The sequence below is a fragment of the Acanthochromis polyacanthus genome, chromosome 18 (genome assembly GCF_021347895.1).
Source record: "Acanthochromis polyacanthus isolate Apoly-LR-REF ecotype Palm Island chromosome 18, KAUST_Apoly_ChrSc, whole genome shotgun sequence".
Classification (NCBI taxonomy): domain Eukaryota; kingdom Metazoa; phylum Chordata; class Actinopteri; family Pomacentridae; genus Acanthochromis; species Acanthochromis polyacanthus.
The window spans coordinates 19565880-19582149 of NC_067130.1; the positions used below are offsets into that span (position 1 = coordinate 19565880).

A 16270-nucleotide genomic window follows, 5' to 3' on the forward strand; every position below is an offset into this window, starting at 1 on the left:
TGAACATGTAAAGCTAGATAAGAAGGTGCCAACCCATTTAACACCTTAAAAACTAGCAACAAAATCTTAAAAACAATTCTGAAGCAGACAAGAAGCCAATGGAGCGTGCTCTCGTTTTTTTGTCCCTGCTAGAAGCCAGCAGCAGCATTTTGTACTAGTTGGAGCCGACGAACAGACGTCTGATCAAGACCGACATACAGAGAATTGCAATAGTCTAGCCTAGATGAGATGAAGGGATGTATGACACTCTCAAAGTCGTAGGAGAGAGAGGGTCTTCACTTTGGCCAACAGCCTCAACTGAAAGAAGCTGATTTTGATAACAGAACTGATTTGTTTGTCAAATGTAAAAGCACTGTCAAAAATCACACCCAGATTTTTTGAGGAGGGTTGATTATTGATTTTCAATGTATCGTGATAGTTTTAGGATGGGGCAAAAGTGCTGTGTCCAGATGTACAAGGCAGATTTAGACAAGTCCACACAGGCCCAGTGCAAGTATGAGCAAATCTGCATCTACAAAATATTGACTTCAAAAGGGTGACATCTTATACAATCACTTATTTATGTTCTATATTTTAAATCAAATGGCATTTCTTTGCAGAAAGGGGTTTTCATTTGGACATGGAATAAGCTATTTTTGTAAATTCTTGTCCATCCATCCATCCATCCATCCATCGCTTTATCCTCACTAGGGTCGCAGGGGTGCTGGAGTCTATCCCAGCTGACTGGGGCGATGCAAGGGACACTCTGAACAGGTTGCCAGTCTGTTGCAGGGCTAAATTCTTGTCAAACAAACCAAATTCAGTATAATGACTCATGTTGAAAAGCAGATAAAGGGTAAAACTCAAAGAGGGTTCAAGACTTTTTATAGGCTTTGTAGATAGTGTTCTTATCTTTATTGATCCCTCAGGGTAATTACTTACTACAAAAACACACATAAAAACATAAGTGGAAATGGAAATGGAAAACATGAAATTGTTTGGGTGACCCCAAACTTTTTAGCGGTAGTGTATATTAGAGTAAAAAAAATAGAATAATGATAATAAAGAATATGATACATAAAAAACATTCCAAGTGCAAATTAAAGTTAAATGTTCAAAGTCGTCAAAAGATGAATTTCCTCTGCTTGCACAGAAGGGAAGTCACTGTAAAAGCAAATACTTACCCAGAAGTCTTGAAGCACTACTTGTTTTCTGCACTGTGTACTTGGTGTTTCACTTAAAATCATTTGCACACAGGTGAGTGATTGTGTGTGAGAGCATTCTTGTGTTTGAGGTTTATATTTAAACCTCCAAAAAAAGTGGTGGTTAACTGCAGAGTAATTTCTGCTCAGCAATGGAAAGAGTCCAGAGTTCAGATTGCAAGACGGTCATGTTGTGCCCTTTGTCCTCCAAGGAGGGAGTCAGGGAGTCACCAGATTTTAGGAAACAAGGCCACAGAAAATTAAATCAATGAAAAGCATTGATATTTGGTCAGTATTGGCACATGAGCAGTAGGGAGAGTGTAGAAAATGATTGCACTGAATACTACTTTTCCTTCATCTCTGTCTTTGTTTTATTGTATTTTACTTCTATTTCTGGTATTTTCTATACAGATGAAACGCTTTTATGCTGTTGTTGAAATGTTAATAAATATAAAACTATAATAAAGGGTTGAAATGTTGGTTAATTTATTAATTCATTCATTTCCTTTTTTATTTTAATTTGGAATATATTCTAAATGTGGAGACTTCATTTACTGTATGGCCGAGGAAGAAAGTACACAAAAGAAGTAAAAAATTTGACTGCACAAATCAGACACTTTCATAAGAATGACATTATAAATATTGAATAGTCAAAATTAGTAAAATAATTGAAAAGAATAAGAGAGACATTAATGAGAAGTAAACTAGAAGAAATTTTTTGCTAAAAATAAAATAAAATAAGATTTAAAAAAAACAATGAAATGAAATGAGTTATTCAACCCCCTGTCTGCCATGTCTGTGTGGACCTGCAGCCTGCAGGGGGCGCTGTTGCTCCGCCTCCTCTCCCTCATTTACAGGCGGAAAGAAACATGGCGGAGCGGAGCTGTGAAGGCTGCATCGGTTGAGCTGCTGGCAGTTTAAAGGCAACAGAAGGGCACTCAGTCACTGGGGAAGGGGCCGCCGTGTCGGGGAGGATTCTGCCTGAAGGATCGGGGTGAAGTGAACCTCTAACCGGCCATCTAATCGTGTTTTTTCCTCCAGAGGAGAGGCGAGCGGCGGGTGAGGTTTCCCAAAACAAGTCGGACATGAACGGGGTAAGTTGGGGCATCACCGCCGAGACAAACACGGGTTAAAACAGCGAGCTGAAGTAGAACACTTTATTACACAGCGAGACTGATGTTTCTGTCCGTGAAAATGTAGGTAGGAGATAATATTGTTCTAAATCAGTGGTATTTCCACTGTAAGTTAGTGTAGTTATTGTCGCTCTCAACAGAGGCTTTTTGTTGCTAACGTTAGCTGGTAATAGAAGCTGCATGTTTCTGTTAGCTAGGGACAGAATAGCTTTTTTTTCAGGCGTTAGACGGCACCAAAGCACACATGCGTTTATATTTTTGTGGAGATTTCTAGTTTTAAAGCAGCCGTGTGTTTTGCTGTGAGTGGATTTGACTAGCAGACAGTGAAGCAGGAGGCCTGTTTGTGCCCTGACTGTGGAGTTAAAGGGACTGATGGGCTGGAGGAGGGTGGATGTGGGTGTGGATCCAGCATGGTCCCCTCTGCGGTCCCACCCACACCGCCGGGGACACCGAGGAGCCAAACTCATTCAAACCGGTGTCAAAATATTGTTTCAAAGTGATTTTTAGAAAACCCTTCTGACATAAACAAATAGCAACAGACAATAAGACATTGTGTTAGAGATGCTAATGATAAACTTCAACGTTTTTTGCTCTTGTTTTACATTTATACAGTACATATTGCATGCAATTTTTTTTCTTAAATTAACAATTGAAGACTACTGCTTCACTGTTCACTGCTAAAGTAGCATTATTATGCAAGCTAGCATGTAGTGTATGATCTATAGATATTGATCAAATTGATTAGTCAGACAAACTTACAAATGGGTGCCAAATAAGGATAAGAACATAAAAAGTGTCATTCATAAGCACATGGTGGTGAATAGACTGAGGACTGCTGTATTCTTCTTTCATGGATCTAACTGTTTTGTGTTTCACAGCACATCTAAACTTCAGCAAAGTAACTAGGTAGCATTTCGGGTCATTTCTGGTCAGTTTGGCTCCCATGCAGAAGAATCACAAGTCTAATTTTCTGATAAATTAGCTTAAGTATATCTTCATGTGGGCCTTGTGCATCTTACTTGTCACAATGTGGTATCAATAAGTCAGATATTTTAGTCTTTTCTGTCCTTGATTTAACTTTTTGTCTTTAATATTTAAGTCTTTGCTTTAATGTAATGCAGGAATCACTTCAGATCACACACTGAACTTAAAGCAGGATTCTTTGACTTACTTCTGCCAAATTTTTCCTTACCTTGGAGTCATTTTGCACTGCAGTATTGTACTTTTCTGGAAACAGCACAACCTTGGCTAGAAGTAGAGAGTACTCAGAAACAATTATAGTTTAATTAATCATGAAAATAAAGAAAAATGTCAAAGTTTCATTTCTTTGATTATTTGTTTTACATATATGAAATCAATAAGCACAACATTTTTCCACTGGCGTTACTAACACTAGGAGAAACGTGGTGGTTCTGCATGCTGTTGGTTTTCTACTGTTAACATTTTTAATTTGTTTCCATGCTTGTCTTCTGTCTGTTGTGTGACCATATCCTGCAGTTCAGTGAAACAGTGTCTGAATTTTTTTGGATGTGATTGTTCATTGCAGCTGAGTCAGGCATGGCTTCTCACTTGTTCCAAACAGCACAGAATCTTATTTTATTTTATTTTATTTTACAAAGTCTCACTACTGCAAATGGTCTATTCTTAATGAATTTCTAAATGAAATGTGGAAGAAAGTGATTTTGAAGAAATATAACAATTTTAAGCTTTGACTGGGGAATTTTCCTAAATTCTTTCTGTTTTTCTTTCTTATAAATGGTCTACTTTAAACAGTTTTCTCAGGATAACAGCTCTTTTAAACTAGTCAACAGGTTTTGAGAATGGAATAGGAAAAGCTGGACTCCTTGAACCACCTTTTAAATATAGAGATAATATAAAATTAGTAATTGTTAGGTGACGATTGGAGTGTGTTTGTCCGCCTGTCTGTCTGTTCACAGCATTACTCAAAAACGGACAAACAGATTTGGATGGAATGTTCAGGGAAGCTCAGAAATGACACAAGGACCAAGTGATTAGATTTTGGCAGTGATGCAGCTTATAGTCTGGATCCATGGATTTCCGTATCATTGTGAGATAGTGACACGGCGTCACTGTAACCATGACAACAAGTGAACTTTATATCAGCTGACAATCACATGGTTGCAAACCTACTACTAATCGACTGTTGTGGACTTATCAGGACTTATCCTTCGGAAATGAGTGATACAAGGAACAACTGATTAAATTATGTGGGTCTTTCTGAATTTCCACTGCCCGCTGCATATTTAGGTCACATGATTCGATACCCGTACATAACGCACACATGCATAACACACATTTGTGCTCATCTCAAGGTCATTTTGTTTGTGGGTACATCTATATTAAATGGCCACATTCTATGTTGCCGTGATTTCTGATCATCAATAATTAATAAACAAATGCTGCATTTCAGACAATGCCATATGGGGGAATGAACAACCTCGGCAGAGTACTGTGCTCTCTCTGAGTGTTAAAAAGGCACTGGTTAGAAGTAATATTTTTTATTTTAGCAACAGACAAACATTCACCACTAGACTCCCACGACTTTGTTTAGAGGAGGCCTAATCACCTCTCAGCAAGAAAGTGAAAATGCACACGCCTCAAAATGTTCTTCTGAAGCGCACACTGCTCCTTTAGGTGAGCATTTTTTTTATCATAATAGAACATTAACTAAATGAGCTTTCCCTCTGCTTTCCCAGGAAATCGTATGCAATAGCCATTCAGTCACTGTCTTAAGCTGCACCAAGTCCATATCACCAGTTCACGATGAGAAGACGACCATCAGGCTGACTCAGGAGGGAAGGTGCTCCCTGCAAAATGATGCTCAGAGGCAGGGGGAGGGTGAGTGTCCGTACAGATCGATCCCCAGCCGAGGAGAGTCGATTAGCGTTCAAACACTTTGCAGGATAGCAAAAGGGTCGCTGGTTGTTTTTGTATTTCCCTACATTATGTAATAGTTTACTCTCCGTCCGCTCTTTTCTTCTCAGGCAGGACGGCAAACGCCATCAGCGCTACGCCAAAAGACTCGAAGGCAGACATGGAGAGCAGCTACAGCCAGTGTTCACCCTGCTGGTCAGATGAACAGCGGTCACCTCCGCAGCTCCACTGCCCTCAGACCTGCCTCTTCTCCCCTCCAGAGCTCAGCCTGTCCTTCACCAACAGCTTATCTCACACTCCTCTCCACGCGAACAACGGCAGCGCTCTCCACGGACGCCAGAGGAGAGGAGGCCGGGCCAAGGTCATAGGAAAGAAGACCCCACGGAGAATGTACGCACATCCTTATTGTTCATTCATCTCTACGTCCACAGTTCCACTAATGTAAGACAGGGAAATGCAGCAAATTCTTGGTATTTTTGCCTTAAAAAAACAATGAATTATTTGGAGGACATGCAGGTTAAATTGCTAATGAGCGGCTTATCGATTAACAGATTAGGTATTAAACTCTACTCACTTGACACATCAACACACCTTTTTTTTTTTTTTTTTTTTTTTAGATATACATTTTTTCACATTTTGGCTTTTATTAGACAGGATAATAGAGGAAGAAGACAGGAAGTTAGGGAGAAGTGTGGGGGAAGGACGTGCAGCGAATGGTCATGGGCCGGATTCAAACTCATTTCCACAGCGTCACAGCCTCTGTTTATGGGTCACCAGCTCAGCCAGTTGAGCTTCCAGGACCCTTTTAATCATCGACATAAAAGCAAACTTCCATAATTGAATGACGGAGGCACTGTACTCACCTTCTCGTACATCTGTTTGAACGAAATGCATCCATATATTGGTAATATCTTTAACATGGTGTCAGCTAGTTTAGAGCTGAGTCTGCGGAAACGCTTAGGGAACATTTAATACGTTTTTCCATTAGGTTGAGGCAGTTCAAATTTGTGAAAATATTCACTGGTAGACTGTTCCTTCTGCCCGCTGAAAATAATAGATTAATCCTGGAAGGCTGTTGATTTACAGCTTTTCTACTTATAAAGGTATCACAGGAGATTGTCTGACCAATGAGAATTTGGATAAGAGCGCACCAACAAACTAGTCGACCTGCAGCAACTAAATGATCTACATTGCACTGATAATAGCGCTTTACAGTGTTCCTCATTCACACTTTCACATATCGGTGGCGACAGAGCTTCCAAGTAAGATGCCTGTCTGCCATCAGGAGCAACTTTGGGTGCAGTGTCTTCCCCAAGGACACTTCGGCATGTGGGGTGGCAGAAGTTTGAACCACCAACCTTGCAATGAGTGGACAACCCACTCTGCCATCCGAGCCTCAGTCGCACTAAGCCAGTGCTTTCATGCCAAACGTAACGCTGTTCACGTTCTACAGTTACACACTCAGTGGTTCAAAAGTTTGGGGTCACCCAGGCAGCTTCATGCTTTCCATAAAACTCACGCTTTCTCAGTTAGCTTTTCAACACCATTAGCTAACACAATGTAGCATTAGAACACAGGAGTGATGGTTGCTGGAAATGTTCCTCTGTACTCCTATGGAGATATTCCATTAAAAATCAGCTGTTTCCAGCTACAATAGTCAATTAGCACATTAACAATGTCTAGATTGCATTTATGATTAATGTTATCTTCATTGGGGAAAAAAAGCCTTTCTTTTAAAAATAAGGACATTTCTAAGTGACCTCAAACTTCTGAACTTTAGTGTGTATTGATGTATTCAGTGTTTGTTGGCTGACTGAGCTATAGGTAATGGCAGGAAAAAGACCGTACTCCATCAAAGAAAACAATAGTTTAGTAGTTGTTGGCTTCATTGTAATGGCTACATTTTCTTTCTTCACTACAGAGGAGGTGGGAAAAACTCCCAAAACCGAAAAGTGACTGATTTCTTTCCAATAAGACGAAGCTCAAGGAAAAGTAAAACAGAGCTCCAGGTAAGACAGATTTCCTTTCATTACATACTGCAAAATGTTAGATAGACATATAGCATGACTCTTGTTTTATTCCAGCATTAAACAACAGATGTTCTTTGAATGAGCCTGTTGCATTGTGTGTTGATTGTTGCCTTATTGTTGCTGGGCTGGCGAGTTACGTTTGTTTATGTGTCTTTAAGCGTTACAGTTAATTCCCTCGCATACGTCATTAGAACTGCTTCTCAGATGGTAAAATGGTTTCAAGCACTTTTTAAATATCCGATTAGATGAGCTGTACCTGACAATTTGTTGTGCAGAGATGAGTTCTCTATTTTTTTTATTTACTTGGCACAGATATCTGTCACTTTCAATGTGAACAACAGAGTGCAATGTGATGAAATCCTTCCATGAGAATCTGTATAAAAACATGAAGCCAACCCATAGCTTTCCAAGTTTATCTCAACTAAATATCTGAGATTTCATTAAACTCCAGTCCTGTCTTTGTTAGTAACATCGTGCCATGTTCCATTTTGTTCCCAGTGTGAAGAAAAGAAGCTCATAGACGATCTCATCACTAATGGAATCGAGGATGGAATGGAGGTACAGTTTTCTTTGGTCTCTAACATCTGACACACCCCATCTTTAAATCTGCCTTGATTGTTTGCACCGACACAAGTTGTCGATTCATATGCGTCAGCTAACGTGACGCTGACGTTCCACATGTGAAGTTTCAATCGGTTTATCCCAATGTGGATCATTTTTGTGAACATGCAAACCAGAATCATTTGATGTTTGGACACTGATAGCTGCACATATGGGGGGAAACTCACTTTATTTCAATTGTTCAAAATAAATGCAAATAGGCCAAAACAACCTATTTCAAATTTGACATTTTCCGAAGCTGTGCGTCACCGTGGAAACCTCTGATACTTTCTGCAGGTCCAGTATATAGAAGGAAAGGGGAGAGCAGTGTTCGCCACTCGGTGTTTCCAGAAAGGCGACTATGTGGTGGAGTATCACGGAGATCTGCTGCAAATCACCGACGCTAAGAAGAGGGAGGCCGAATACGCTCAAAACCCTGCCACTGGCTGCTACATGTACTACTTCCAGTACCTCTGCAAAACATACTGGTAGGATGAACCACCCTTTATATGCAGAACCATAACATGAAGCTGTGCTGAGATGTTAAAGATTTGACTCAACAGTTTTACTCCAAACATGTTTATCAGTTTTCATACATGTATGTTCCCTCTGAACACTATAACCTGCTGGCAAGTCTGAAAAGCATGCTTCAAACATGCTTTAGAAAATCACCAAATTATATCATTTATTAGAGCCAGAAACTGTAAATATGACAGAATTAGTGGAATTTTAAACCAAACATGAGGTTAAAATTGTGGATTTCTATAAAAGTCACTTTATTCTACATGCTTCATTCCAAAATGTATCCAAAAGTGATGGCCAGATTGTGTTAAATGTTTTAAAAATCTCGGCAGACATTGATTTTTACACTATAAACCACAAGAAATGTTTCCTCACCTGATGTAATATTAGAGGATGAACAAGAAATAGGACTATATCTAAAGTAAATAAATCCGCCCTACAAAATAATGTTCAGGCTCAGAACAAAAAAGTTTTGACAACTTCTAATGAAATACTCATATCGTTTAAAAGTACCCCAAGTAAATGTGTTTAGTTACATTTAGTAACAGTAATATTGCTATAAATTCGCTTTAAATGTGGAGCTGAAATTTAAAATCTCAGCTCCACAGAGCAGAGAGATGAAAAGAGACTAAAAAGAGAGGAAAACAAAACTTTCTGGATCAACAATAGAAATTTAGAAAGACTCAAAAATGGCAGGCAGAGGAACAAGGTGTTGGACGATACATTCAGCATGGTGAAAAAGTAGTGAAAAGTTTGTAAAAATTTAAATAGACCTAATCAAATAACCAGTCTGATGCATGTGGAGCCTGTGTGTTTATTTTTTCCAAAATTTGTAACACTGTTAGCACTTGGAATGTTGTACATTTTAATTCTATTTTTTCTCCAATTTTTGTAAAACAAAAGGAATTCAAATTACAAAAGAATTACAAAAGTTTTTTTCTTAAATGAATTCTGGCATCCTAACTGTGTCATACTGCACAGAAGACAACTTTAAATGATATCTCCTTCTCGCCAGAATGATGCTGTTTCTTAGCCTAGCCGTGCTAGACAACCCACGGCAACGAATTTAATTCTCTGCCAGGGTCGACAACAAAAACGACAACAGTTGTTGAGCTCCATTAGCACCGACTCTGAATAATCTTTCTGTTAACATGTCTGTAATATACTTGCACTTCACCCATTGACTGTATAAATAAGGCTTCACTGAACTACCGCATCCTCTGATTTCCGGCGCTCTAGGAGCCTATTCGTTGCACTGATTGGTTGTATACCTACCCAATTGCTGCAGAGTGATTTGAAAGACAACCTTTTAGCCCGCCTCCCTCCCTGTCGAGCGTGCCTAGACCCTTGTGTCTTCAGAGCATGGGTCTAGCGCGGCTAGGCTAGCTGTTTCTACAAAGGTGCAGGACTTTCGGTTGGAGTAAAAAATTAGCCCAAATAAGTAAAAATGTGACAGGAGAAAATAAATCTTGGAGTTTAAATGTTTTCTGGCATAAAGACTAATGTGAATGTTTTCGTGTCGACAGTGTGGACGCCACAAAAGAGACTGGGCGAATGGGTAGGTTGATAAACCACAGTAAAAACGGGAACTGCCAAACCAAACTCCACGACATCAGCGGGGTCCCTCACCTCATCCTCGTCGCCTCTCGAGACATCGACAAGGGCGAGGAGCTGCTTTACGACTACGGGGACCGCAGCAAAGCCTCCATCGCGGCTCACCCGTGGCTCAAATATTGATCGAGGGCGTCCTCAAAGAAGTAAAGGGAAACGTACAGTAACACTCGTGTTTCTCGTTAGCTAGTGTACAAAATGCCTTAGAAACAGAATGTGTACCCTTTTTGTTGGCGGGAGCTGGGTGGGGGTAGTTAGTGGGGCTGGTCGGGCGGTTCTCACATTTCGATTGATGTCTATCTGCCACGTCAGATGACACCTGTACTTTTATTTATATGTGTTTCTGAAACATTCTGGTTGTTTTGCAGCACATTTATTTTGTACATTTTGTATTACCTATAGACCAATGCTTCTACAGCATGCAGGTGGTAGTTGATGCTCTGCATTTTTATACTACTTTTTTTAATTAGTAGTTAGCAATACTTGTATTTATAGCCCCAGAGCCCCTTTAGGATCAGCAAGAACTACGAGATGCAAATTACAAACTCTTTTTAAACAAAAAAATCTTGTTGAAGCCGTCAATCTGTTATTGATCAGTGGGCGTGTAACAGTTTGCCACATTCATGGTTCAGTTGCTGTTTTGGTTTGGTTACGATGTGTAAAGCACCTTCTGTTAAACATGCAAACTCAAAATGTTACTTTAAAATACAGAAATTATTCGTATTATTATTTTTTACCATATATCATATTTTTTTTATATTAAAGATACAGCATATATTTGACTTATCATGTAAAAATGTTCAAAGAATACAAAAGTTTCTGCATATACCTACAGAATATTCTGCTGCATCACTTCGAATGATTAAACATCTACAGACTGTTTACACAATCATCTCCATAGTGTTTTTCATCTATACATGCTTCACTTATAGTTATAATTTTAAGTGAACACACAAAACCAGACTGTGCAACCTGGCTTTTGTTAGTGGGGTTGGTGAACTGTTACACTCCGACTGTACAGATTTTCGTCACATCTGTTCCTCCTGCACACAAAGCTTTGTTGACAACCAGATGTTCCATGTCAGAGTGTTTAATCAGCTGATCCACCAATGAGTCTTTATTTTAGTAGCTTTTTCAGTTAGATGGGTTTGTTTTTTCCAAGAGGAGTTCTGGCAGTTTATACTTGAAAACAGTTACTCCTATTAATGTTATTTATCTCCTTTGTCCTCCTTTAGAAAGTCACAGAGGTAAATTATCTGTTGCTTTAAGGTGATTATTAATAAGTATATACAGCATTTTTTAGGAAATTTCAACTTTTGTTCATTATGGTACGTGGTTTTCTCTCACAAATGACTTAAATTACACTGAATATATATTTATAATCGAGAACCGAACAATGTTTATATAAAAAATTCATGTATCACAGAAATGTGGCCACAGGTTCCTGCTGAGTAGCAACCGAACCCTCTTCAAAGTGTTAAAATCAGGATAATAAATTAGTTTTCAAGGATAAAGAAGGTGATGATGTATATTTTTGTTATTATCAACAAATCAAAGAACAGACCAAAAACTATTTGTAATTTCCTAAAACATCTGCTCACAGAGGAATTAAGATAAATAGGTTGAGAAGTTATATTCATTGTTGATTTTGGTCTTTTCGCAGGATTTGTTGACTAAGAAATCTAGAAAATCCCCAAATGTAACCTTTAAATGTTAAAATGTATTCATTCAGTGAAATCCCTGTCTGAATTTATTGGTTCATTACAAGCCTAATGAATTTAAACGCGCTTGGCTAATTCCCAATGAAGTAGCAGTTTAGGACAAATCTGTTTGTATAAGGATATCACGTTTTTGCTGTAGAGAACTTTCTCTTCTTGTATGTGCCCTTTGTGTTATTGGTCATATAATTATCAGTAGTTGTTTTTACTATGATATTGTTTTGGGGATCCCAGGGCTTAAAGATGTAGTCTAATACTGTGGGAAATACATTTTTTTGCTGTCTCACTGAAAGTCATCATAGCTGAGTACTCAGTATGAAGCTACAGACAGGAAACAGTTAGCCTCGCTTAGCATAAAAACCAGAAACAGGGAAACAGCTAATCTGGAATTGGCAAAAAGCCTTACAAAGAGCTGCAACTACAGAAACAGTGAAACAGAGAAAAAAAAGGACTTTGAGGTTTTAATGTTCAGAATAAAACCAATGTGAAAGATGCAGGAAAAATGTAATATCTGTAGCCTAAAAGTACTCAAATTCAGGTCGACTAGTTTTGTTGTGTTTCTCTTATTATAAAAAATAAAGTAATTAACTATGAATTAATACATCAAAACATTTGATTTAAAGGCAGCTTAAACACAAAAAGTCCACCAGAATCCAAAGCTACGCTGCTCAGCAAGGCTAGCTAACTTTTAGCATATTAGCTTTTAGATGGTCTAGCTTTGTTACTTTACCTTTATTCAGGTTTCTAGACCATTTTTAAAAAGACACATTCAAATCTGTTTGAAGACAGTCTAACTAAATGAAATACAGTGGAGGGTATACCACTGAGCTAGCTTGCTAGTTAGCTAGACATTAATTAAATGCATTAAAATGGGAATTGAAGGTAGCTTAACCACATGAAATCAAACTGAAAGTGAGAAGCTACATCGCTAAGTTTGGGCATGTCAGCTTTTTGAAGGACAAGCTTTGTTACTTTTTTCACAGTATAATTTAATATTTAACTTAACTGTCTTGTTTAAATATAATTTATTCAGTAAATAAGATGTTGGAGAATTAAAGTTTACATAATTGTATATAACAGGACAAAAATTTGTATATTGGCTAAATGTAGCTCACCAGCTGCAACTAGCTTGACTGTTTCCTGGTTTTTGTGAATTTCTAATTTTTGTTCTCAAAAATTATATACATCTTTGGTATATAATTTTTGTTACATATTTATTATGGCCAGAATACAATTTTTACTTAACAACAGGTATCTGTTGGTGAATACTTAAGATTTGGACAGAGTCATGCTAGCTGTTCCCCACCTGTTTTCAGTCTTTATGCTAAGCTATGCTAATAACCTCCGGGCTGTACAGATAAGAAAGTGACTTTTTGTCACCTAACTCGTGGTAAAAAAAAAAAAAGCGAATAAATGCATTTCCAGTAACGTTGAACTATTTCTTTAAGCCCTCTGAATTAATTTTTTTAACTTATTGTAGCAGCTTTGTTGGAATTTTTAGAAAGACCTGGCTGTTGTACTAAATGTTATCCATCCTTAATGCTTCTTTACAGCTGCTGAGGTTAGATTTTTCATAAAAGACGACAAGTTCAGTTCTTTAAGTTATTCTTGAAATATTCTGTACATTGTTGAATTCTGGTATTTTTTGGAGGGGATTTCTTGTTTTCATTTTAATCAAATACAACATAAATCAGTGTTAATACAAAGAGTTGGGTCAAGTGTATGCGAGGAAGTAAATCTCATGAAATGCACTGTGTTTAACAGACAAACATACACTTCGACCTCGCTTGTCAACATGTCCCCTGCCCCTTCTAACAGTAGCATTGTGTTACATGTGAATTGTTTTCCTATGAACCTTTCTTATCCAATATGTTACACTTGGGAATATTCTGTTTTTTGTTGTTTTTTTAAAATGTGGAACTAATGCAATAATATCTGAGGGGCAAACCTGACCTGTTGGCCATTTTAGGACATGATAGATCTTTGCTGTTGTAGCGTTGAATAAATCTTAATGCTGGGGTTCGAAGAATAAAGATGTAATATGCAAGTAACAGGACTGGGCTTCTGGTTTGTTCTTACACAGTTTGGAATAAAGGTATATTACTTGAAGAATACAATGAACACGACAAAAAATGCAGCTGATATTTTATGTCCTATTTGACATGGTTAAGCTTAATTGTATTCCCAGGGTATCTAAGGACATTTCATGTCATAAGCAGCACTGGACATGCAAAGACCCAGGGTGGTTTCCTGCTTACATTCAAGCCCTAGCACAACTCAGAAGTGGTCAGCTCTCACATAATGCCTAAAACAAATAATTATGTGAAGCCACAAAGGCACTACTGGTAATTGGCATGAGTGAGAGACAGATAGCGAAAAAACTGAACATCTCCAAGACAGCCGTTCATGACACCATGAAAAACCAAGCCCAACATGGGACTACCAAACTGCTAGCTGGTCGCAGCAGGAAACGTCTTTCTACCCCACGAGATGACTGTGCACTTATCCATTCCTGTGTCATCAGACCTCCAGGGACCTTAAAATGAGTGGGTACTGTCGAGAAATGTGACTTGTTCAGCAAGGACAATTCAAAACCGACTTCTTGAAGCTGGTTTGAGTCACACAGGGTACGGAAGAAGCCCTTCATCAACGAAAGGCAGAGGAAAGCCCGGTTATGCTTTGCTGGGATCACAAGGATTGGACTGTTGATGATTGGGCTAGCCCTGTGACAGACTGGCGACCTGTCCAGGGTGTCCCTTGCCTTCGCCCGAGTCAGCTGGGATAGGCTCCAGCACCTCCCGCGGCCCAAGTGAGGATAAAGCGGTGTATAGAGAATGGATGGATGATTGGGCTAATCAACTTACTGGTTATGAGGAAGCCTGGAGAAGCTACAAATCAGACTGTCTGCCCCTACAGTAAAACATGGGGGGAATCAGTGATAATCTGGGGTTGTTTCAGTATGGATGGAACAGGGTCAATGAACCAGGTCATGTACAGGGCTACTTTTGAAAAAAGTCTTTTTCCATCAGCTGGAAAACTCTTTCCTGGCTCCAATGACTGGATTTTCCAACGAGACAATGCCCCTTGCCACATGTTAAGGTCAGTTAAAGCCTGAATGGAGAACCAGAACATTGGAACCATACCTCGGCCTGCCTAATCTCCAGATCTAAAGCCAGATGAAATTTAGTGCAAAATCATCAAACACAAAATGGAGAACCACAAGCCCAAAAACAAAGCAAATTTGTTTGAATTTGTGCAACAGGAATGGGCTGCTGTGACAGCAAAACAATGTCAGAAGCTGGTGGAGAGCATGCCAAGACTCATGGCTGCAGTCATCAAAAGCAATGGTTATGCAATTAAGTACTAACTCCTGTGAATCATGTGACTGAAACAGACAGAAAAGAAAACATGGAATGTCTAAAAGTACTGTTTTTGGCAGTACAATGAATAGCTATCGATGGAACTTAAGCGATTTTGGTTATTATCAAGAAAACCATGGAAAATGTCTGATATCAGCTCCTAAATTAAACTCCTATGAGCTATTTTGTTATTATATTTATCCAAACAAATGTACATTTAGTTGTACCAGGCATTAAAATGAACATGAAATTGAAGAAAACAAGGTTGTTCTAATTTTTTTTCCCATGGCTGTACACGACCAGTCAAACACCTTCTCATTCAACGGTTTTTATTTATTTGTACTATTTTGTACGTTGTAGATTATTACTAAAGAAGACCCCTTTTTTGTTTGTAACGTAATTCCATATGTAATCTTTTATAGTTTTGATGTCTTCAGTATCAGTCCACAATGTATAAAAAAATTAAATAAAAACCACTGAATGAGAAGGTGTGTCCAAACTTCTAAAAATTCACTCTCACGTCATTTTGTTCTCAAGAAATTACACAGCGTATATCACTGATTGCACAGTGGAAAACAGCAGTATGAAGTGAATCCCATCGATCATCTTGTTAGAATCTAATGTTCTGCTGGGAGACCGTGAGTTCTGACATTCATGTAGATGTTTGACATGTACCCCCCAGAGGTCCTGTGTCTATGAACCACTGGGTCAGAGGAGTTTTAACAACATAAAGGAGACCAATACTATATTAGGCAGGTGGTCATAATGTTATGCCTGATCAGTGTATATTTTTGTCTTACTTATTATCTAATTATGACTTATTATAGACGAGGGGAAAAAAAACAGCCTTTAATGAGCCATGTTCAAGCTGATGTTGTTTAAATTACGTTTTGTTTTCATGCTAAACAAGCACATTTTCAGAAACTAGAACATCTTGTCTTTCAAATGAAGTTTCATACATGTTTTTTAATCTTAAATTCTTTTGTTTCCAGTTGGGAATGCCAAACAGGTAAAAAATTCCATAAATAGGAGTAGACATTTGAATTTACACAAATTTATTATGTAAAGTCTTGAGCTGCTTCTCACAATGTAAAGAACACAGATTTATACGCTGTAATGAATGCCTTTATTAATGGTTGACAAATTATTTGTGTTTTTATAGATCACTTATAAAAATGAGAACAACATTAGGGTGGCCAGATTCTGAAGAATGTTGTCATT

The 16270-nt window shown here is 38.3% G+C and overlaps 1 protein-coding gene across 1 annotated transcript; it reads left to right on the plus strand.

Annotated features, from left to right (window-relative positions):
• The first annotated feature begins 2010 nt into the window (after window positions 1-2010).
• Window positions 2011-13741, plus strand: kmt5aa (lysine methyltransferase 5Aa). The gene is made up of 7 exons (XM_051938223.1): window positions 2011-2275; window positions 5032-5173; window positions 5320-5599; window positions 7131-7218; window positions 7738-7797; window positions 8137-8327; window positions 9888-13741. Exons 1-7 carry the CDS (start codon window positions 2267-2269, stop codon window positions 10096-10098), a joined length of 981 nt encoding a protein of 326 aa, XP_051794183.1. The 5' UTR covers window positions 2011-2266; the 3' UTR covers window positions 10099-13741.
• Window positions 13742-16270: the final 2529 nt, after the last annotated feature.

Bases quoted from the DNA above. Each gene is read 5' to 3' on its own strand.
- kmt5aa (XM_051938223.1), top strand. The intron at 5,600-7,130 runs GTACGCACATCC...TCTTCACTACAG, and splicing joins AAGAAGACCCCACGGAGAAT to AGGAGGTGGGAAAAACTCCC. The intron at 8,328-9,887 runs GTAGGATGAACC...TCGTGTCGACAG, and splicing joins TACCTCTGCAAAACATACTG to TGTGGACGCCACAAAAGAGA.